This window comes from Balaenoptera borealis (assembly GCF_965194805.1).
Source record: "Balaenoptera borealis genome assembly, chromosome: 15".
NCBI lineage: Eukaryota > Metazoa > Chordata > Mammalia > Artiodactyla > Balaenopteridae > Balaenoptera > Balaenoptera borealis.
Genome location: NC_138871.1, coordinates 5,433,164 through 5,455,739, shown reverse-complemented (window position 1 = coordinate 5,455,739; position 22,576 = coordinate 5,433,164). Strand labels below are relative to the sequence as shown.

Genomic DNA, 22,576 nt, shown 5'->3' with positions numbered 1-22,576 from the left:
TATTCCTGCACATTCTCTCTTTTTTCTCGCTTTAATTCTGCTTTCCTCTCATTCTCGTGCTGCCTGTAAACCTTCCTTCGGATGACTCTTTGCAGGTGGTCTGGCGTTACCCTCTCCCCGTGTCCGTGTGTGCAGCAGGGGACAGGACGCCCCCGGAGACGCGGTTTTCCCCGGGGCGGGGGGGAGGGGTTGGTGTGGGAGAAGGCGGGGACCTCAGCATTCACAAGAGCAACTTATTTTTATTTCCCGGGCCTTTGTCGCCACCTGTCCCCTTCATTCTCCCTCTAATCTTCTCACACAGACTCTTCATTTCTTCCTCTGCTCATCTTACTTTAGTAAAGCAAGAGGCGGGGGGATGAGGCCGGTCTAGGGACAACCTGCCGCCACTGAGCGGTGTTTGTGTTTCCGGGCTCCTGGACTGGCCCGAGTCTCTAGGGGGCGCTGTCCGTCCAGGACCACAGGGCCCCTGAGCTTGGCCCCGGCCCCGACCCAGGGTGACGCTGCTCTGTGAGGCTCTAAGAGGTGAACCTTCCCTGCCTTAAGTGCGTCGGACGATTTATACCCGCAGATGTTCTCTAGAAAAGAAGCAGCCCTTCCTAGTCATTTGAAATCGTATCAGCCAGTTTCCTTTTTCCTCCCATTTTTACAGGTGAGTCAGTTGAGGCCCAGAGAAGTGGAGTGAATTGCCTGGGGTCGCGTGGCCCGTGGAAGAGCCAGGCCACACTTGCCCTCTGCTCCTGCTGCTTTCTGTTTCATCTTTACCTTTTGTGCTTGTATTTCTTCTTGCAGAGCTTGTAATCGCATTTCAAAGGATGCGTCCCCAAAAGTCCCCGATTACTGGCACAAGGGTAAAGTGTCTCTCCCTTGCTGGAGGGGCTGGGAACGTCTGATTGCCTGCGTGTGGAGAAAGTAAAATCCTGCATGTCGTTCAAAAGCTGCACATTTTATTTTTATTTTTTCTTAAGGATGAAGAGGAGGAAATCAAGCTGGAGATAAATATGCTGAAGAAATATTCTCATCATAGAAATATTGCAACGTATTACGGTGCTTTCATCAAAAAGAGCCCCCCAGGACACGATGACCAACTCTGGGTAGGCAGACGTTTCCTGAGCGTTCTGTGGGGTTTCCTCTTTGATTGTATTTAAAAGGGCATTAAGAACCTTCCAGAGGGGGGAGGGGAGAGAAAAGCAAAGAAAAAGGGGTAACATCTGGTATCTTCCCTGGCCTTGTCAGTGGAAGGTGTCCTGAATGTTTATTTTGGTGTTGATTTCACATTGCAGGAAAAAGAGTTAACTTTGTGTTTGGGGAATAAAATGGCACATTAAAAAAAAAAAAAGTAACAAAATAGCAAGGAAATTAGTAGCTTGAAAATAAAAGCAATGTGATAAAACCTTTATGGAAATTAATTAGTGTGGAATCTCAACTACATGCATCTTTCTTTACTACATTGTAATGAGAGACAAATTGCAAGAAAACAAACTTAGATCAGTAATTTATTAAGAACAGTGGACTCCAGGGAAATTTATAGAATGTATACATATTCAACCGTATCTCTTACTGAATACATTTCTATTCAAGATTATGACACCGAGATAGTGTCAGATCTGTGGTTATCACGTTATACCAAAGGTACTGGACTTATAGGGCAGGAAGATAGATGAATACTCTTCTAATTTTTACAAAAGCCATTAGAGACTATTTGCAAAGTTAGGAAAGTAAAAGGGAAACAGTTACCTTTATTTCCATTGCCCGTATCCAAACACAGTTAAATTTTTAGAATAGTTCCACTCAATTTATTTTCTAGGTACTTTGAAAATATACTTGTGTTCGTATTGTTGAAACATTTAGGTATTGTAAATAGTGTCTTTTAAAGAATGATGTGCTGCTTAAAAATAGTATTTCTCTTTTTCAAGAGAAATTTTTAAACTATTTTTAAACTGTACTAAACCCAGTTAATATAAAATAGTTTGAGAATCACGATGTGTGGAAAATAGAACATTTTAGACACTGGCAAGTTGGAAAGCCTGTTAAGGAGTATTTGGATCAGATTTCTGGTGACTGGGCGTTGATTCGGAGCAAACGGTCCACTTGCATCTGTGCTCAGGAGAGAAGGGGGGCTTCAGGGCCTCTGCACGGGCTGCTGCGCTGGGGAACATGCAGACGCCGATCTCCTGGACCAGATGTCCGTGCCGAATAGATGGGGTGCGATGAGATATGCCCTCAGGAATTCGGTGCCTCCACAATGGTCGTGCGCCCAGACCTTTAGGAAAGGAGGGGAGTTAGACTGCCCCCCGACCTACCCGGGTGTGTGCTGACACCTGTGATGCTCTGGCCACCGGTGGGACGTGTTGGCCACAGCGTGTCTTGTCTCTCTCCAGCTTGTTATGGAGTTCTGCGGGGCCGGGTCCATCACAGACCTCGTGAAGAACACCAAGGGCAACACGCTCAAGGAAGACTGGATAGCCTACATCTCCAGGGAGATCCTGAGGGTAAGCGGGGCGCAGCTGAGGCAGCCAGGCGTGGGCTTGTGTTTCCATTTCCATTTGCCCAGCCCCGAGGGTTTCTGTGCGTTAGTTGCGACCTGTACAGGTTATTCTTTTCGTGACAACCAAGGGTTCTGTATCACCAGCTGGCTTTGATAGTTTAAGCCACATCATGGTTTTGAGCCTGGCAAGTATCCAAAGAAACTAGACTTAGAATAGTTTTTTTTTTTTTTTTTGGTATTTCCCTGAATTCATCCTGCAGTTATGAAGAAGAAAATCAGAGTGGAGAGGAGGAGAAATAATCTCTAACTCTTGTGTTTATGGGAGTTGTGTGTCTAAGCTTATAAAGCAATATTAATGGCACTATATGCTGGCTTTCAAAATCGTCTTGTGGACTTCGGCATTAACTGTTAGAATCTGCTGCAGTATTTATGAGGAGAAGTTCTAATGTTTAACGTTATTTACAGCCAATTGGAAAGCTGGTTTATGATGTCAGAGCAAGTTCTTGGCTACTGTTTGAGCAGCTTCTAAATGATTCCTTTCAGTAGTAGAGCTGTCCTGAGAGCACAGGCAGAGTGTTTGAAAATTTCGTATTTGAAAACTGCATGTGAGTTGCCAGTGGGCCTCTTCCCTCTGGTCGGCTGGCACAGTTTTTCTCTCTACTTTACCCCTCAATTACACACTTAAATTACTTGGTTGGATTTCATTTACCGACCACATTTTAAAAATAAAGACTATGGAGTTGAACTGGAATCTAATTCTTATGTTTCTGTCACTAATAAAAAAAAAGTTACTTTATTTTTTATTTATAGATAAATTTACTCCACTTTTTACGTTTAAGTTTCATAGAGGACTGCAGGTTTTAAAAAATGCCGTCTAGAATTCAGAGATAGTTTGAATTTCTTTTTATTTAGATAGTTTACAGAGCCCTTGACAACAGACAACGCCCTTAGGAAAACCAGTTATAGAGGGTGAGATGGGAGACCCCGTCTTCTCATCATCACATTCAAATTTCATTATAAAAATATCAAGATTCTTTTATGGTTATTATAGAAGCCTTAACATGGGAAACTAAGCCTCCTGCCCTATACTGCTGTGAGGGAGTTCAGTGAGTGGGCAGGTGTATTTATTATCTTGATAACGAAAACTCAGGGTGGGCAGGAGAGAGCAGTGGCTAAGAGCGTGGACGTCAAGTGAGGTAGACTTGGATTTGAGTCCTGCCTCTGCTGCTTACCTTCTGCACATCCCCTGCCAAGTTACTCCACTTTCCAGACTTACTTTCTTCATATGTAAAATTTAGGTCCCAGTCCTATGAAGGAAGTACCATTATTATGAGAAGTAAATGAGTTTTAGTGTCAGGAATCAGTTAATGTAACGTGTGGGTAGGTAACTAAGTGTACACAACTGTTTTTCCACCACTGAACTCAAGACAGCATGTTTTGAAAGAAGCCCAGGTTGCTTGAGGCCCCAGATCAAGCCGAACATAGTAGCTCAATGAACATCTTTTCAAGATGCAGCAGATGTTTTCCGCCCCCGTGGGCACCTGAAACGAGAGTTTCCTTCACGTCACTTCATCTAGGATGGGAATTTTTCCTACGACGAACGTCTAAATGGACTAACCTCAAACAAAAGCTTCTGGAAGAGTCAGTGTCATGTACTCATGTGTGTTCGTCACAGGTCACGAGAGTCAGTGTTGGGAAAGAGAGAGCAGGGTGGTGAGAAGGCCGCTTGTGGGGAAGGAAAGCAGGGCGTCCCAGAGGCACGCCGGGGGCTGATTTCTGTGGTGACAAACGTCCTCATTCCTTGGTGGACAGTAGGGTCAGTTGCTGCGGAGTGAAGATCTCAGCAGGTTGAGAGTTGTGGGCACGCGGGCCTCGGACGGCAGTAGAAAAGCTCTCCTGGGCCCACCGAGAGCCTCGAGACACGAAGCCGCGTGTTCCTTCCGGCCCGTTTCCATAGTCACCATCCACACGGCAACCTCGCGTTTTCATAGAAACCAGCATAGATCATCCTGAGCGTGGGCAGTTACAGCCTCTCCCAGCCAGCACCGAAGACGGCCTTTGACTGCTGCTTCATCCTGTGAATGCGACGGACTTACAGGACCGTGTTTCCGAGTTGTGGACCTTGATTCATTTGCTCTTGGACGGACGCTGCCTGTGTACTGGACTTGGCATCTCTGCTGAAGAGGAAGGACTGCGGCTCACCGTGGCGGGGGCGGTGGAACGCGCCCTCCCTCCCAGGTCCTTCATTCGGGAAGACCGTGTCCGCTGCGCAGATCCTCGCGGCTCGGGCTCGCGCGCTGTACGAGCTGGCAGACACACCAGCAGCGGGCCCTCCCAGAGGCGGCACCCGCAGCCCTAGGACAGGGGGATTGCTCGACAGGAGCCAGAGTGCAGGCAGGCCACGTTCGTCTGAGAAGATGTGGTACTTAACGTCTGCTTCTAAGATAATTCTGGAAAGTGTAAGAAGGGGGGTTTTTGAACATTAAGAGAATAAAAAATGAACTGAAGTAATAAAAGTAGGAATTACGAAAGAAGGAAGCTGCAGTTTTTCATCTCTTCTTCCGCTGTTCAAAGGTACACCAGGCTGAAAGGAGGGAGTTTCTTCCTGACGATACCATGAAGATACCATATATTTTTAGTGCTTTTCCCCCTAGTTGGTGCTTTGTGGTATAACACTGCACATCCTGTGTGCTGGAAAAATACACAGAGCCATCACATAAGCTCTCTTCTGTTTCACAGGCAGACTGGTAAATGATTTTAGAAACCCCCATGTTAGAAAAATTAATGTTCTAGGGCAGCTGTTAACGTTTAATTCATATCCTACAAAGTAATGATGACAATAAAACCCCACAAAGAAGTTAAACAGGACAAATCAAATAAATCGTTACTTCTAATCTACCCTTTTTGAATTGAGACGTTTTGGAGTTAATAGGGTGCTTGTCGCTTACGGAGGCAGGCTCTAGATTTGGCTTCTCTAGCTAAAGTCAGGACAAGTAAATGAGTTGTGAGAATGATGCCTTTTGGTCTTTCTGACCATATTTGGATGAAAACTGGATTTTTGTTCTCCCACCACCTCTCATCAGAGGCATGCTCTGGGCTTCGTTCCAGATACGAGGTCATCAAAAAGTGCTGTATGCCCAGTAGGATTTATTTCCTTGGGAAAGAAAGATACTTGATTTGAACATAAAGCTCTCTTGATGGCAGAATTGTTTTGCACGTGGGGTGGAGGTCGGGTCGATCAGTAGCTAGCAGTTTGTCGCTCTTTGGTGGGAAAACCAGGCTGGATTCAAGGGCCAAACCTTAAAACCCACTCTCGCCCTTTGCTTTTCCCCTGGGATGCGTGTAGTTCAGATCTACCCCCAGGGTCACCCATTTGCAAGATAGGCGTGCAGCGTGGGAAAGGAACCACCCTGTACACAAATAGCACAAACGACAGCAGAGACACTGCAGATGGTCATCGAAAGCGTGCCGTTGGGGAGCAGCTAGAAAGTGGTAACCCGGCCCCTCCCCCCCGGCCCTGACCCATTGGGATTGGGGGTGCTTCTCTCTGTGTGGTGTCATTGGTGATGTCTTGCTGGAAATGCACTGAGGTTGAACCGTATGTTCACAGAAACTTTTGGCCTGTGTGCACACTTTATTATAAAGGGTGTGTTCTGGGCTATTCACTTAGAGCGACAGAACTAAATCCAGACCTGTCTTTCCTGCTCAGGGACTGGCGCATCTCCACATCCATCATGTGATTCACCGGGACATCAAGGGCCAGAATGTATTGCTGACCGAGAACGCAGAGGTGAAGCTTGGTATGTGATGGGCGTGCCACGTGATCTAATACCCTGCCCGAGTGCGGTTAGCTGAAAACGTTACCCCGTTTCTCCTTCTGTCTTATCTAAGACGTGGGAGCTGGGCTTATTGCTTAGCCTGGCTCCTGGCTCCCTTCCCCCGTGCTCCTGGCTCATCCGGAAGTCCTTCTGGTGGTCACTGTTGCGATGCCCAGGGTGATGGTGGGCCCAGCTTCCCCGGGAGCTCCCAGGCTGGTTGGGCGTCTTGCCATCTTGGTGGCTTGGCCCTGGAGAGGGTGCTTCTTACCCCTGTTGGTGGGAGGTTGCAGTGTGTGCAGTGTTTCTGTTTGGTTTGCTCCGAAGACCTCTGATCCTCACGTTCTTCACCTTGCCGTTGACCGGTTTGTTGATTGTGTTCTACTTCCCCTCCTTCCTCTTCCTGCCGCAGTGGATTTCGGCGTGAGTGCTCAGCTGGACAGAACCGTGGGGAGGAGAAACACCTTCATAGGCACCCCGTACTGGATGGCTCCCGAGGTCATCGCCTGTGACGAGAACCCCGACGCCACCTATGATTACAGGGTGAGGTGCCGGCCCTGCCTTCCTGCGGGTGGGGCTCCGCCGCCAGTCCCCCTCCCTGCTGCTTCACGGAGGACCACGTGGACCCCTGCTGCAGGGGCACGTCTGCCGCGACAGTATTTTGAGGCTTTTTTTTTTTTGGTCCATTCTGCATCACCCCTGTTCTGTTACTAAGTACGATGCTGCTTTCAAGGTGGGGTGGGGCTGTGTGTCACTCCGTTGTTGGTAGAAATTTTTTTGTCCTGAGTAAATTCAGTGCTTCTGCCCTGTTTGCTATTCTTTCTAACTTGAAGAGTATATTATAAACATATTTATGATTTTAAAAATACTGTCAGAATATATAGCAATAGCTTCATCTGTGTGAAATTTTAGAGTGTTGTTAAAGAGCTTTGCAGCTTTGCTTTGGTCACAAATATATGTAGACTATTAGAGTGACCTCTAGGGACTTGTATCAATAATGCACTTTCTGATCCTGATGTAAAACCCATATTTGATCATCAGACTCGGGTTGAATATGTTTGTAAAAACTACTTAAAAATTCTGTTGCCTTAAGTAAATGAGTCAGAGTGGTTGATGCACCTGTTAATGATACTCACAATTGAGTTCCTATCTTACAGCGCGCTGATGTATTTAGTATTTATTACAAATACCCAACTACTGGAACTCAATGTAAGCCTATGGTGGAGAGGAATATTTATTTTATGTTTTTATATGCTGAAATATTTTCAAATAGATTATAGACTTTAGGAGTTTTCACTCTTTGTTATGTCATTATGTATCTCTAAAATTTGAAAACATTTCTAACGCATCCAAAATATTATACCTAAGTAAATTAAAAGTAATTCCTTAATGCAGAGTCCATAATTAGACCCAGCTCGTCTACACCTGGTTTGTCCAAACCAGTATTCAGTATAGGACAAGACGTTGTATTTGGTTGTCTGGTGGTTGAGTATCTTTCAATGAAGAATATCACACCCTCTCCCCCAGCTCCCGCTGTCTGCATGACACCAACTTGCTGAAGGGGCAGTGTTCCACCATTTCTGAATTTCACCTTTCCAGTCTCTGTAATGTCATTTACCTTGTTTTCTGTGAGCTGGAGAGGCTCCATCAGTATCGAGAAAAGCCTCAGCAGGATCCCCTGAGAGGAGGTGGCTGTGGTCTGTTTGCATCACCCCAGGGAGCGTGAACGCCTGGTGGTCCCGCCGCGGATGCCGCCCATATTAGTTTCTGGTTAAGGCGGTGAATTGCTCTTTGTACCTGAGGGTATAGAAAACTCCGGAAAAATAAGGGAGCAAGCAGTTCATGGGCCTATCTTTATTCCTGTAATAAAACATATGTGCTTGAGCTCCATAGCATAGTTACAGGTTATTTAGGAAAACCCTTCAACTGAGCAACTTTAAGTAATTTCTTTATTAGGACAGTGTCTGAACAAAAGAAGGCTAATGATGAAAAACCATCTGTTATCTGCTTTTAGAAAATCTTGTTTGGATTTTAAGAAATTAGCTGATAAGACCTCATCTGTCGTCCAATGTATATTGAATGCCTACCACATGGTAGTCACAATTCTGGGGATACAAAGGTGAATAACACAGACAAAAATACCTGTCCCCATGGAACTTGTATTTGAGTAGGGGATAAAGTTAAAATTCAAATTTTAGGGAATTCCCTGGTGGTCCAGTGGTTAGGACTCCACGCTTCCACTGCAGGGGGCACAGGTTTGATCCCTGGTGGGGGAACTAAGATCCTACAAGCCGCATGGCATAGCCTAAAAAAAAAGGAGTAAAATTCAAATTTTAAAATTAATGTTTTGGGGAATCAGAAGGAAAAGACTGCATGCACTTAACTTATCTCACACCCCTGACTAAGTTTGAAGGAAGAGTAGAGAGACGTGGCAGCATGATTCCGTTTAGTGAGCGAGGGTGGATTTTATTAATTCTTCTGAGGACCTTTCATAAAGAGTACTTTCTAGCCTTTAAACGTTTAACATCATAGTTAAGTTTGAGATATCGTCATAAAACATAAGAGTAAACATCTGTCTAGGCTGGGAGTCTAAATCATCAAATGCTTGGAAAGAAATGAACTGCAGAGCCCGCAGTGGGCGGGTAGGGAGAGGATGTAACGGGGACCCACCTTAGTTCAATCATAGATACAGTTCTAATTAACAATCAGTGTTATCTTTATTGCATCTTTCATTCTTTTGGAAGGTGTTCTTCCAGATGTGTTTGTGCTTTTAATTTCCTGGCGAACTTCCTTTTGGTTCGTACCCCAAAGAATGCAAGTGAGTCATTTGTGTGAATGATCAGCAGTGGGGAGTTGGTGGCCTCACAGCAAGGACAGTGTCCTAACATCCCGCTTTGTTTGCAGAGTGACCTGTGGTCCTGCGGCATCACAGCCATTGAGATGGCAGAAGGCGCTCCCCGTAAGTAGCTTGCGTTCCTTTTTAGCCCAGTTCTGTGTAACTTAAACCTAGTCTCAAGGCTTCAAAGAGAGTGGCTGCGTGGATGAAACTGTTCCGGACGGGGCGTTCAGATGGAGGAATCATAAATACAGTGGAGTTTTCGATGTGAAAGGAATTCTTGGCATGCATTAGTCCTTTTGAAGATCTCCATGAGGTCCGTGGGCTACGTTATCTTTTATTTAAGTTGTAATCAGACGTGTGACCTGAAATTATTCTGATGTCAGATAATACAGAGTAATTTTTCTTTTTACAGTTTGAACTTAATATTCAGTGAAACTGGTCCTACCACAGGAAATTTCAGTATTATGTTTTAACTTTACAAATAGAGGCACAGCCTTTTATCTGTGGAATAACTTTCTTCAGTATTATCTATGTGAAATTTTGCTTCTGCTTTGGATTAAATCAATGACAACTTCATGACATTGATTTTTAATCAGGAACAGGGTAGAATTTCAGAGAGCAAAGGGAAAAACAGCATTTTCTGCTCGTCCCCCGTTAAAAAAAGTGTATACAAAGAATGTATAACTTCCTGATACATAGTTGCGCTGCTGAATAAATATTTGTTGAATGAATGATAAAAGACTGCCCACAGCTAAGGATTAGTTTGCACTGCAGAAGCGGCCGTCTGTCTTGATCACCACGTGCTCCCTTAACCGAGACGGGGAAGGACTGCCTGGCCCTTTGTCTTGGTTCTCTTTCACGGCAGGAACAGTACCCTCCTTTCCTTTGGCCCCCATTTCCCAGCTGCCTTGTAAGAGTCTCGTGAAGGTAAATAAACACTCGGAAATACCTGATGTGACATACTCGTGTGTACACATGCACCTAACACGCCTTCGTTGGGCAAGTGATCGGAGAAGAGGCAGTCATTGCACAGAATTAAACAGTCCTATCTGGCGCCCCCCATTTTTGCTCTTCCATAGGCACACTCGCTCTAACAATCAGCAGCGAGCGTTCCTGGAAGGCTTAACGCGCCTGTGTTCCAGGCGTTGTGTGAAGGCCTTTACGACCGAGTCTAATTTAATCCTCACAACAACCCTAGGAAAATAAAGTTATCTCATTGTCATCTGAGAGATGGTGTAGAAACTTAAGCTGTTAGCTCCTTTAGGACGTTGAATCAATATTTATCTTTGATTTATGAAAACTTTCCAATGTCTGCTTGAAACTGTATGTTCTTCTCGTCGTGCTTGTCCTCCTCATATTTTGCTGTGTTTAAGTGGGGGATTCAGGGTACGCCCTCAGCTGTGTAACTAGATGTGTGGACTGCCTGACGTAAAGCATGCCGATCGGACGCTGGGCAGAGCGTGCGCCCCTAGAGATCAAGAATGAGTGACCTGAGCACGTACTGACACGCCCTCTCCTCTCCCCAGCTCTCTGTGACATGCACCCCATGAGAGCGCTGTTTCTCATCCCCAGAAACCCTCCTCCCCGGCTGAAGTCCAAAAAATGGTAAGCTGTGTGTGCTCTGTTGTTGCTGTCCTTTTCCTTTTTTTAAAAAAAAATTGTTCCTTTTTCTAGTTTGACTTCAAGGCAGAATTCTGGCCGTTCTGAGTCCAAAAGAACACACGAGCCAGTGCCCCAAAACACCAGTTAAAAAGTGTTGTTATCGCTTTATTTTTTAATGTTTCTTTTTCTTGATCATTTGTCCCTGAATGATACAATAGTGACAAGCCACCTTATGAAACACCAACACGTTAAAGAAAAAGGTTCCGTTTTAATACCTAAACCTACCTCTCAGTGTAATATATTTCTAAACATCTTTACACGAAGAAGCAAAGCTGTGTTGACTTGTAGTTCGTCAGTTGAAGGTAGTGTCTTAAAATCCATGGAAGGGTTTGCTGTAGTTATTGCAGAACTTTGAAGTCAGATGGGCCCCTGTCGTCCCAGCAGCGTGCACTGGAGGAGGGGTCCTCTCCCTGGGCCACCCCCTTCCTTCTCCCTCCTTGTGCATCTGCTAAACAGAATTGATCCCGGGGAGGGAGATGGTGACGACCTCCGTGCGGGAAAGCGTTCAGAAGCGCAGCGGTGCGGGGTGACGCTGGTTTGGTGTAGTTTTAAAATCTCGGAGGGAAAGGGCAGTGCTTTGTTTTCTCGCTGGAGCATTCTGCCCACTTGTTTCCTCCCGAGGGTTCCTCTGAGTCCTTTCCTGTCGGTTCCTGTCTGCACTCAGGCTCTCATGCACTCGGGCCCTCCCTCCCTCCTCTGCCCTTCCTGTTTCCTGGGCTCTGCTGTCTGTCTTACCTACTGTGGGTTTTTTTTTCCTTTCTGAAACTGTTCTCATGAGTTTTCCAGGTGGTGTTGTCTCCTCTTAGGTTCTTGATTCTGATTCTGAAATAGGCCAGAGAGCTCCATTTCAGCCTCCTTCTGTCCTGGACTCGGTCTTCCGGCTGTTAGGTCGTTCTAGAGCCTCTCTCCCATCCGTGGGTGTAGACACGCACGTGTATCGTCACTCGTTTCTTTCCTGCTCCTCCCTGCCCTCCGCATCCTTTCCCCAATACGTTTCACCATCCTTTCCCCACCTTTGTCTGCTGGCAGGGTTTCCTCCTTTATCCCGTCTTTCACCACAGTCACCTCTGGGGAACTGAGGTCGTCTGGTTCCACTTACCAGTAATTGGTGAGGTTCTTTAAGGCAGGACGGTTGCAACGATTTAGCCCCGGTTGGTCTCCTATGTTAAAACTTGATAACCGGGGGCGTCCATGGGTGGCCAGCCCTGGGAAACCAAATGTGGACAGTAGATGTCGCCAAGGAGTAAGCTGCGGGGCTGGGTACCACTTCATCCGGCTCATGCTGAACTGAACGACGCTCACTTTCCCCTTTCTTTTTCTCTGTCAGATTTTATTAAAGCGAGCTGATGCTCCACCTTCAGGGTATTTCACAGTTTTGTCAGTCGGCCCCCACTCTGATTGTTCTGTCCATGACTTGCAGGTTTGCATTAACCGCCGTGTGTATAGTACAGTGAGATAAAGAGACGGATGTAGATGACAGTAGATTCTGCCTGTGCTCTTCCACCACACTTCCTCTAACTGCGCTTGATCAGATGCATTCTCAGCAATTTATGTCACCGCCTCATTTTGCCCCGGTGTTCTGAGCGGGGAGAGGGTTACAAACATCAAGTCCTTCTTCCTTTACGGTTGCTGTCTTTCTGTCCGCCAGATGTAAATTTCCACGACTGTTTTTGGAGAAGCGGCCTTTAAAAGATGATTAGCAAACTCTCTTTCAGCAGAACCTGGTCATCGACTTTCAAGAATACATTGCAGATCATCGATTCTCAGATGTTGATCTGTACACGGCACATGAGAATCCCTTTGGAATTTTTTAACTTAGGGCTCCAACCTCAAAGTTTCTAGTTTCTTAGGTTTGAGGAGTGACCCAGGCATTTGTATTTTTAATAAACTCCCACAGTGATCTTTGTGGGCAGTGGGGTTTGGGAATCTCTGTGCTAAGAGCATTCCATCACTGCTGTGTAGAATCTTCTGCATTCTTCCTTAACCATAGAATAAAGTCACAACTTTAGGGCCCTTCTCTGAGCTGACCCTGACCTATTTCTTTTACCCTTTTCCACTTTTCATACTAGTATCAGAAAACAGTTCACTCTTCCCTAGTACTCTGCTACCTTGTTCATGTGGTTTCTGTCACTCTGGAGCAATGGCTTTTCTCTCCCATCTTTGGAATGTCAGAAATCCTCCTTTTTCTTGACGTCTGACCCACTCCACTGTCGGCAGTAGTTCTTTTTTCTTCCTCGCAGTTTGGTTATACATCCGCTATTGTGTGTACATACATTACTTCCTATGTGTATCTCTTACAGAGCCTAGCGTAAACAAATGTACATCGTTGACACATAAATATTTGTTGAACTGAACAAAAATAGTAAGTCTGAGTAGAAACAGAAGACAATACAAATGATTCTTAAAAGCAGTGAAATAACTGGAAAGGACTGAACTAATTTTCTCAACCACATTTTTAAAGACTGAATAACTCATTCATTCAACAAAAATTTATTACATACCTATTGTAGTCTACATGCTCAGAGTTGGGCATTGCTGACAAATGGAGAAGTAGGAACCAGTCCTGACCTGTACCATTTTAAACCAGGAGGAGAGACAGAAACATAAATGTGAAGTGTGCAGTGTGTTACATGCAGAAAACCCCAAAGGAAAGGCTCCTGACCTGGGGAGGGCGGGGTGCAGTGTTGCCGGGAAAGGCTTACCGATGGGAGGGTGTCTGAGCTGAGTCTCGAAAGACAGGGGTGGGTGAGAGTGTGTCAGCCAAGGCTAGGGAGGGGGTCACTGTGAGCCAGAAATGGAGAAACAGGCAAAAATAAAGTGGCTGGTGGGGTGAACGTTAACAGCAGGGTCATTGCCCCCCTCAGCACTATTATTTCTGCCTCTGAACGTTAAGCATAGAGAACTGATACGTAAACCAGTCTGAAACTGATGGAAACATCACAGTGACAGGATCAAGCCCCGAGTCACTTACTCGGCTCCCTTTCTTACTCTGTGTCTGTCCTTGTCTTTGAGGATCCCGCCATCTCTCCTCTGCCGTCTTCACGTTAGCAAAGACCTCCCTTTACCCCCTTGCCTCCTCCACCCCGTGATTACACGACCAGAAGGCAGCAGTAACTCCAGCTGCCTCCGAGGCCCCCTGTGTGTGGTGTGACTCCTAAACCGTGTTTAAGTGACGCTCCGGGCCCCGTGGTCCCTGCTTTGTTCCTTGTTTTATCCCTGTGCCTTTGCAGCATTGTTCACAGTGAATTCTGAAGCCCTGCTCTGTTTGCAAGCTTGTAAGTTACTGATATTTTGGAGCTTTGCTCTTTGTGGTAGAAATTTGATGATATTTTTTACTTCCTCTTCTAGGTCAAAGAAATTTTTTAGTTTTATAGAAGGGTGCCTGGTGAAGAATTACATGCAGCGGCCCTCCACAGAGCAGCTTCTGAAACATCCTTTTATAAGGGATCAGCCAAATGAAAGGCAGGTTAGAATCCAGCTTAAGGACCATATAGACCGGACCAGGAAGAAGAGAGGAGAGAAAGGTATTAAACCTGTTTTTTATTTTCATCTTAAAAAACATTTGTTTAGGTTTTTGCCAACCAGAATAGGTTATTCCTTTCCCACCCGCGTTTGTGCCCACCTGGCCGGGGCTTGAGTGGTCTGTGTCTGCCCTGCACCCAGGGACGGGCCGAGGGGGCAGATTGGCTCCAGCACAGGGGACCGGCGCTGTGCAGTGTATTGCCAGGCTGACGCTGGGTAGTGGGCACTATGGCCAGTCAGCACTCGATGCCGTCCTGCTCCTCCGCGGGGGCACATCTTTGTGGCTGTGCTTTTCTACTTCATTATGGACCTTGTGTTCTGTCTGCGTCAGGCAGGGCTCAGAGCGTCCGCTGGGAACATCACCGTGCACGTGCTGTCCCGTTCCTCTCCTGCTCAAGAGCCCCAGGGCTTCCTACACTTTATGGGGGTGGTGTGGTCAGGCCCGGGCCCCCTCGGCCTGACTGCTTTTCTGTCTTTACTGCACAACATGAACATTCGCTTTGCCAATCACGTAAGGTTCCATTTGGTCCCCAGTGTCTGGGTTTCCTATCCTGACGTGTTCTGTGTCCACCTGCCTGGATTCAACGGTGCCTCCTGCGCAGCAGCGTGCAGGCCAGGCTTCACCACCGTCTTCTCTAAACCTTCTTCTCTCTGAGGCCTCTGGCTCCCATTGACCTTCCTGCTCCGTGAATTCTTAACAGTAACTTTACAGAACGACGCTGGATAACAGGCAGCCCATTGCTGAATTTTTTTTGACACTCAAAGTTCAAGGCCAAAGAAGAAACTAAAAAGAGCAAGTTCAGGGCAATCCCCGAGTGCTAAAAGTAACCAAATATATCCCTTACTGCCTTAGTTTGGGCAGTTCATCTCTTTCTTTCGAGTTTGGCATCAGAGTGGACTTTGTGAATTTACTGATGCTCCAGGACCACTTTTCTTATGTGTCAAGGGCTCTGGAGCCCCTCTCACAGCCCTGCCCCCGCTTAGCCGTGCATCCCACAAGGGACTGTCTCGAATGCAAGAGAATCTGCTCTCCTGGGGGAAGTAGGGCTGGCCCAGGGGACGACCAACCATTCACGGTGGGAATTGGTGTCACGCTCCTCCTGCCCCCAAGTTCTCCACACACGTTATTATTTTCTCAAAGAACAGATGGTTTTTATTTGGTGGTGGTGCCCTCGGAGATGCTTACCTGTACACGTGGTGTCATGACTCGTGAACTGACTCGTGTATCCTGTCCTTTTCTTTACAGATGAAACCGAGTACGAGTACAGCGGGAGTGAGGAAGAGGAGGAGGAGGTGCCTGAGCAGGAGGGGGAGCCCAGGTAATGACGGGGCTGCTCGTGTCCCTGCTTGATGGAGACACTGGTCCTCGGTGGTGCCGGCACTGCAGGAGATGCCCATGTAGTGTGGAGGAGTCGTCCTCGGTGGTGCCGGCGCTGCAGGAGATGCCCATGTAGTGTGGAGGAGTCGTCAGCTACTTTGAAAGTGCCTTAATACCTTCCATTCTTCTGTGCTTTCAAAGACCCCTATAAACATTCTCCACCTCTGGAGCCTCTGACCCGGTGGTTCTTTACCGAGACTGCGTTGCTTCCCCTTCCCCCAGTCATTTGGAAACATGCAGGTTGTGTCTGGTCCTGAGGAAGGGGAGCTTGCCACTGGTGTTTCTTGCTCCAGCAGGTGTGGATGGAAAACGTCTTATAGCATATGAAGCAGTCCTGCACACACACAATTTCCTGCTCACGGGCCAGCAGGGCCCCCTTTGAAAACACTGTAGTCTTTCCCAAGACCTGTTGGTTGGTTGGTTGGTCGGTTTTGCTCTTCCCACCAGTGTGGGCATCGGCATTTCATTGCCTCTGTTGGGGTGCGTTCTGTCCTGATCCATTCTGTAGTCGTTTTGGTCATCTCTGGCTCCCCGAGGTACAGTGAAGCAGAAGCTTGAAGATGTGGTAGCATGAACCTCACAGCGACTCATTAATCAGGGAAGAGGGGATTTAAAAGCTTTAATAATGGTCTTGCCTGCCAGCTGTTCATGCTGCAGCTACACGTAGCTGACGAGCTAGACAAAAGGAGGGTAGGGACAGTGGCTCGAGAGACCTGTGGGGACCTGTGTGCAGAGAATGGGTGTTTGAAGAGAGCATATCAAGAGAGAAGAGAATTTAATTGAACAAAGCTCCATAGTTACATAAAAGATTTGAATCCATTTGAGACTAAAATTTTTAGAGTAATTTGAACTGATTTCAGGAGCAATATAATTGTTTTGGGTTAGGGACGCGATATAACGAAAGAAGCAGTTTAGGAAGATTGATTTGCCATTTGTTCTGGGAGTTTTGAAAGTGGAGAAGTGACTCTCAGCTGGGAGACCACCTAGGAGTGATGCTACTTTATCTGTGTGATGGCTCATCCTTGGGACCCACCTGGGCTCAGCTGCTGGCCCTGCAAGTAGAGAGCGTGGGAGGGGGTAGCGGACAAGGCATGGTGGGCCACGTGGAGGTGAGGGGACGGGCAGTGCTGGAGATGACGCTGGCGTTACCGCCCGGGCGATCCCGGAACGTACGCTGCTGTTCCCGGTGGGACGTAAGGTGGTCACGGAGGGCCTGATGACAGGTGGAAGGAGGTGGCTTCAGCTCTTCGTCGCAAGTTGAGTTGATGTGAGAATCCCACGTAGAGCTGTCCTGTCAAGCGTCCAGGACAGAGATTTAGGATATTTATGAGGCAGGTGGGAGAAGGGGCGACGCTGCGGAACCGTGGGCTCCTTGTGCCCGTGGGTGTGTTAGTTCGCTGGGTCCCGGGGTGGGAGGAGCTCGGAAGAGGACGGGCGTGGAGGCGGCGTAGCCCGCGCCCCTGAGAGCCCCGCTTCCCCCTGCAGCTCCATCGTCAACGTGCCCGGCGAGTCGACGCTCCGCCGGGACTTCCTGAGGCTGCAGCAGGAGAACAAGGAGCGCTCGGAGGCCCTGAGGAGGCAGCAGCTGCTGCAGGAGCAGCAGCTGCGGGAGCAGGAAGAGTACAAGCGGCAGCTGCTGGCGGAGAGGCAGAAGCGCATCGAGCAGCAGAAGGAGCAGAGGCGGCGGCTGGAAGAGGTGGGGCGGCGGACGCCCGGGTCGGGCCTCTCGCTCTTCACCCACAGGCGTGGCCAGCGAGGCCCCCTCGGGAGGGGAGGGGCGCTCATGCGCTGACGCAGGACCCCGCACTCCTGGAGGCCCTAGAAATGCGTTCCCCTCCTGTATAAACCTCAGGGGCTGCCCCCGGTCACTCGTCCTATTTGTGCGGGATGCAGGGCCCCGAGGCGGCATCGCCCCGGCCCCGCGCCGTGTACGCTCTGGTCTGAGTTGGCCAGCTCGGCCTTGACCTTGTTTCCGTTCCACTCTTGGCCTCTGGGTCCCAGCTGGTGTGTACATATTTTTCTGAAAACACATGTACACAGGAAAAACATTTTTCTACAAATTCCTTAATTTCAGGTACATTTAAGAGGAAGGGATGAAGAAGAAAGTTATATTGGGCATGATACAACTGCTGTTCTGTAATCTAGCTGTTGTGCTGGGATTAGTTACTTGTTGGGGCGGGGGACACATTTTGTACCACCTGCTCGTTGTTTTTGTTTGTTTTTGTTTTTGGCTGCGTTGGGTCTTCGTTGCTGAGGGCGGGCTTTCTCTAGCTGCGGCGAGCGGGGGTTGCTCTTCGTTGCGGTGCGCGGGCTTCTCATTGTGATGACTTCTCTTTTTGTGGAGAACGGGCTCTAGGCGCGCGGGCTTCAGTAGTTGTGGCTTGTGGGCTCAGTAGTTGTGGCTCGCGGGCTGTAGAGCGCAGGCTCAGTAGTTGTGGCGCACAGGCTTAGTTGCTCCGCGGCATGTGGGATCTTCCCGGATCAGGGCTCGAACCCGTGTCCCCTGCACTGGCAGGTGGATTCTTAACCACTGAGCCATCAGGGAAGCCCCCCACCTGCTCGTTTAATTCATTAATACTATCGACGTTGGTAATATGGTTACCCACAGCTTTTTCATTTTTAATTCACAAAGACATTATTTCCCTATGTTTCACCTGGGGCTCAAAAGAGTTTTTCATCTCCTGATTGCCTGTTACTGTATATATCACAGCTTCAGATTTCCCATTCATAGTAGTTCGTTTCCATTTAATTCATACATCTTATTGTTTCACCTTTATCCTTCATGCCAGAAAAAGAACCCGAAACAACAGTAAAGCCATGTGTTGATACTGTACAGCGGAGTTTAGTTTAAATGACAACACATGCTTTTTCCCGAGTTACTTAAGGGTACATTTTGTGGGGAGAATCTTTGCTTCGTTTTGTGTGTTTATAGTCTGAATTCTGAAACTTTAGAGTTTGTCCTGGTTTAGAAAAGCAGTGTCTGTCTGTCTAAGGAGACTGGAAGTATTCGGCCAGCGCTTTGGAGGAAAACACAGGGCACAGCCTTGCCCTGTGGGAGGGGCGGCATTGCTATTTATGTAACTTTCTGCAGTTTACTTGCAAACTCTCTTCTAGTATTTTAAGACTCGGTGCTCTTTGAACATAACAGAAACCTTGAGTGGTTCCGAGGGTTTTCCGGCTGTACCTGGACCGTGTGGACTTAGTACACGAGAGTGCTCGAGTTCTGACGCTCTGGCTGTTTCTAGTTGCTTCTCTATGCAGTATCCTCCACGGTCCTTTCTAACCCTGGGCCGTACTTCCTTCAGCTCAGCGACGCAGGGGAGTTCGGTGGTTTATAACTTGAAGGATCAAGGACTGGGTCAGCTGGAGCCCCTTTCTAACACAGGCCCTGGAAACTGCTTTCAGGCCTAGTGACAGTGAGATAGGTGTCCATCATCCGGGCTCTGGACACGATAGGGAGTGAGGATTATGGGGTTAGGCCAGCGATGGCTCAAGGAAAGGAACTGAGGTTTTAAAGCGATTTGTTCCGTCAGCTAAATAGAGGCTAGAGAATCAGGGTTGTCAGCCAAGTGAGAACGTGGCACTTTACTGGCTTCAATTAGCCCTGTAATTTCAGCTTCTCAGTAAAAGTTCAAACTCACAGTCACCTTTTTAACTTCTTAATCAGGGAAGATGGAGCAGGGTCCAGCAACGGTGGCGTTTGCAGGAACAGAATCCACTGATTTGGATTCTTGGTGATCCAGCGCCTTTTTGTCAGCCTGGTAATGAAGGCCCCAGGAAGTGGTTTGGGAATATTTGCGCCACAAATGATTTGTAGCCCTTTACTGGCATCAAAGGTATGAGGAATAGGGATTCCTTTTGTTATTATTAACAAAGTAGATAAAGGTGGTCATTTTCACTCGTAAGATAAATGATGCTTAAAACTGAAAGGTGATAACTTTCTGTCAGCGACTGGCAAAAAAATGGTCCCGACGTCGAGGCTGTAGGGAAACAGTGGAGCTGTTCCTTTCTCTGAAAGTGCCATCAGATCCGGCGTCCTGGGGCTAAGGGCTTCTCCGCGCCCCCTACTGTCTCAGAACCTCGCCGCAGGCGGGGGGAGCGGTCTGCCCCTCCTCGTAGGCCCTTCATCTGTAAGAAGTCCGTGTGGTACGTACATCCTCCGCTCTTGCTTGGTGCCCGTTGAGATTTGCTCCTGCTGGGATCTCTCTGCTTTGTTTCTCTTGCTTTCTCTTCCTTGGCTCCTGTGTCACCTGGAGATCTTGGAAGTCCTCGTAGATATTTTCAAGTCTGTCTGCCAGTTTTGCTGAAAATGATGTTTCTGATTTTTCTTGTTGCTGTTGGATGGTCCCAGGAGGAAACTGAGAGCGTGCTGAGCTCATGCGGCTGAGTTCACACTGGTGGTTTCGTCCCCTCCTCTCCTGCCCCTCACACTTGTCCTCCTCGTCTGGATGTTTTCTCAGCTTACTCTCAGTTTGTTACCCAGATTCAGAGCCCCGTGTGATAATGATCTCCCTCTATCGAAAAGTTTTAATATTACTCTATTACCTTTTATATGTAGATGTATTATCACACCTTGGGATCACGTAGAGCTTTGCCTCTAGCTAATTTCTTTTCCCCACCCTGGCCAGCTTTTTTTCCCAGTCTATTCTTACATTTTTTTTTTTCTGTTCTTTTTTTTTGAGCAGAAGTGAAGATTACTTCATCATACTGTCATTTTATCCTAATGGTTTTGTGCTCTTTTTTTTCATTGACTCTTGCCTTGGTACCTACTACCTACTCCTCCCATTCCTGTGACATCCACACATGGTCACATCTTCTCATGCCTTGTCTAAGTTTAATAGAAATATTATACAAGACGTCCTGGAAAAAACCTCATTAGTGATCTAAGTTAAGGTGACTTTGTTAGCTGTTGTACTTTGGGTATGTTTTTGAACCTGTTACATATTGAAGTCACTTATGTCCTAATTCATAATTTTTCAGTTTTGACCTCGTGGAGACTGTCAAATTATTGGTAAAAGCAAGATACATTTGTCTGTGGTTTGGTGTGCTACTTTATTCAAAAAAAAAAAAAGAACATTTCTTAGGGAAGATTTGTTTTTAGCAAACCTATGATACTATTGTAACAACAGCACATTAAAAAAAACCTGCATAATCTTTTTATTACAGATAAGAGACAAAAACTTTTCATTTGAGGTTAGAACTTATCCTTTTCTTAAAAACAAAAGACGAAAAAGGGGAGAACTGCAATTCCCTGTGTGTTCCCGATCTTACCCGTTTGTGCAGACGACTGTGTGCTCTGCAGACTTCGAACCCGGCCAAGGACTTCACTTAGAGGGCCAAGTCCCCTTTTCTGCTGCTTGCGTCTCCCTTTCTGTTCTTGAACTGCTGGTAGGATGTTCCAGACTCCACACTGTCAGAATTTTTCTGCAGGTATTTAAAACAATAATCCCTTCTCTTTACGATCTGCCCGAGTTTTCAGCCCCGGAGATGCCGTAGTCCCTGTGCTCTGGGGTCTCCGCTTCCCGCAGAGAGGGCCGCGTGTGGGTGTGTGACCAGCAACTCCTCCCTCTGCTTTTCTTCTACCAAGAGGACGCATGCTTACATTCGTCTCTCTTGTTTCTGCAGACCCCATAATGACCCCAGTTTTAGAGAGGTGGGTGGAAGTGGAAGAAATTAAAAACAAAGTAAAGTAAGAGAAAAAATTTTGTCTGACATCAGCCCCAGGCTTCGCGCTGCAGACGTGCAGCGAGCGCAACACGGCGGAGGTGTGAGCGGTCGCGCGCCTGCGTGTGTGCGTGCGTGTGTGTATGTGTGCGCGTGCGCGCCGCCTCAGGGGAGGAGGGCGGGGCGAGGAGGGCGGGGCGGGGCGAGGAGGGCGGGGCGGGGCGAGGAGGGCGGGGCGGGGCGAGGAGGGCGGGGCGGGGCGAGGAGGGCGGGGCGGGGCTGGGCAGCCATGAAGGCGATGCTGCTCACGCCCTGGGCTCGTGGCGCGAGCTGTCCCGGCCTCCCAGCCTACCCTCCTGGGCTGCCTGTTTGTGTTGGCCTTGGACACATGGCGGGCGTTTTACGTGGGCGGGCTTAGCGGAGGCCCTGGAGGCTGCTGCGGATGCCGAACACGAACCTGCAGGCGCAGTCCGGGGAGGTCAGCCCCTCTGTAGGGGGAGCCGTGCTTGAGCCCTGACCGGAAGGCCGCGCTTGCTTCCTTTTTTTTTTTTTTTTTTAAATTTTATTTATTTATTTATGGCTGTGTTGGGTCTTCGTTTCTGTGCGAGGGCTTTCTCTAGTTGCGGCAAGTGGGGGCCACTCTTCATCGCGGTGCGCGGGCCTCTCACTATTGCGGCCTCTTGTTGCGGAGCACAGGCTCCAGACGCGCAGGCTCAGTATCAGTAGTTGTGGCTCACGGGCCCAGTTGCTCCACGGCATGTGGGATCTTCCCAGACCAGGGCTCGAACCCGTGTCCCCTGCATTGGCAGGCAGACTCTCAACCACTGCGCCACCAGGGAAGCCCGCTTCATTTTTTTTATTGCCGCACGTGGCTGTCTTTTGGTCTCCGCACTTGCAGGAGAGCTTTCGCCTCTAAAATGAGCCCATCTGGCCCAGCGGAGGTGCGATGCCTTTTAAAAAAAAAAAAAAAAAAGAGAGAGAGAAGAACATTTGCGAGAAGTGGGATTCGTCTTGAAGCTAAATTGTAACACTAGGAAAGCCTGGAGCGTTCTAAGAAAAACGGCGCGAGCCGTGGCAGGCCTCTGTGGTTGTCTCTTGGCTGTGAGATCTCAGAAGGACAGTGCGGGGACCCGCTTCACCCTTCTGCCCACACAGAGGCCCCTGCTGGGCGCCTCACTCGTGTCTAACGGCGAGTGCGTGTGAGCACAGGG

At 47.9% G+C, this 22,576-nt stretch overlaps 1 protein-coding gene across 38 annotated transcripts in view; it reads left to right on the top strand.

Moving 5' to 3' along the window:
* The window catches only part of MAP4K4 (mitogen-activated protein kinase kinase kinase kinase 4), a 174,204-nt gene that overhangs the window by 111,079 nt on the left and 40,549 nt on the right, over positions 1-22,576 (top strand). For all 38 annotated transcript variants that reach the window (XM_082357185.1, XM_082357184.1, XM_082357162.1 and 35 more), the window contains 9 exons: positions 966-1,091; positions 2,379-2,489; positions 6,195-6,285; positions 6,713-6,843; positions 9,205-9,259; positions 10,666-10,744; positions 14,150-14,325; positions 15,570-15,642; positions 17,187-17,397. In XM_082357185.1, coding sequence (XP_082213311.1) covers positions 966-1,091; positions 2,379-2,489; positions 6,195-6,285; positions 6,713-6,843; positions 9,205-9,259; positions 10,666-10,744; positions 14,150-14,325; positions 15,570-15,642; positions 17,187-17,397 — 1,053 coding nt within the window. The remainder of the gene's footprint in view (positions 1-965; positions 1,092-2,378; positions 2,490-6,194; positions 6,286-6,712; positions 6,844-9,204; positions 9,260-10,665; positions 10,745-14,149; positions 14,326-15,569; positions 15,643-17,186; positions 17,398-22,576) is intronic.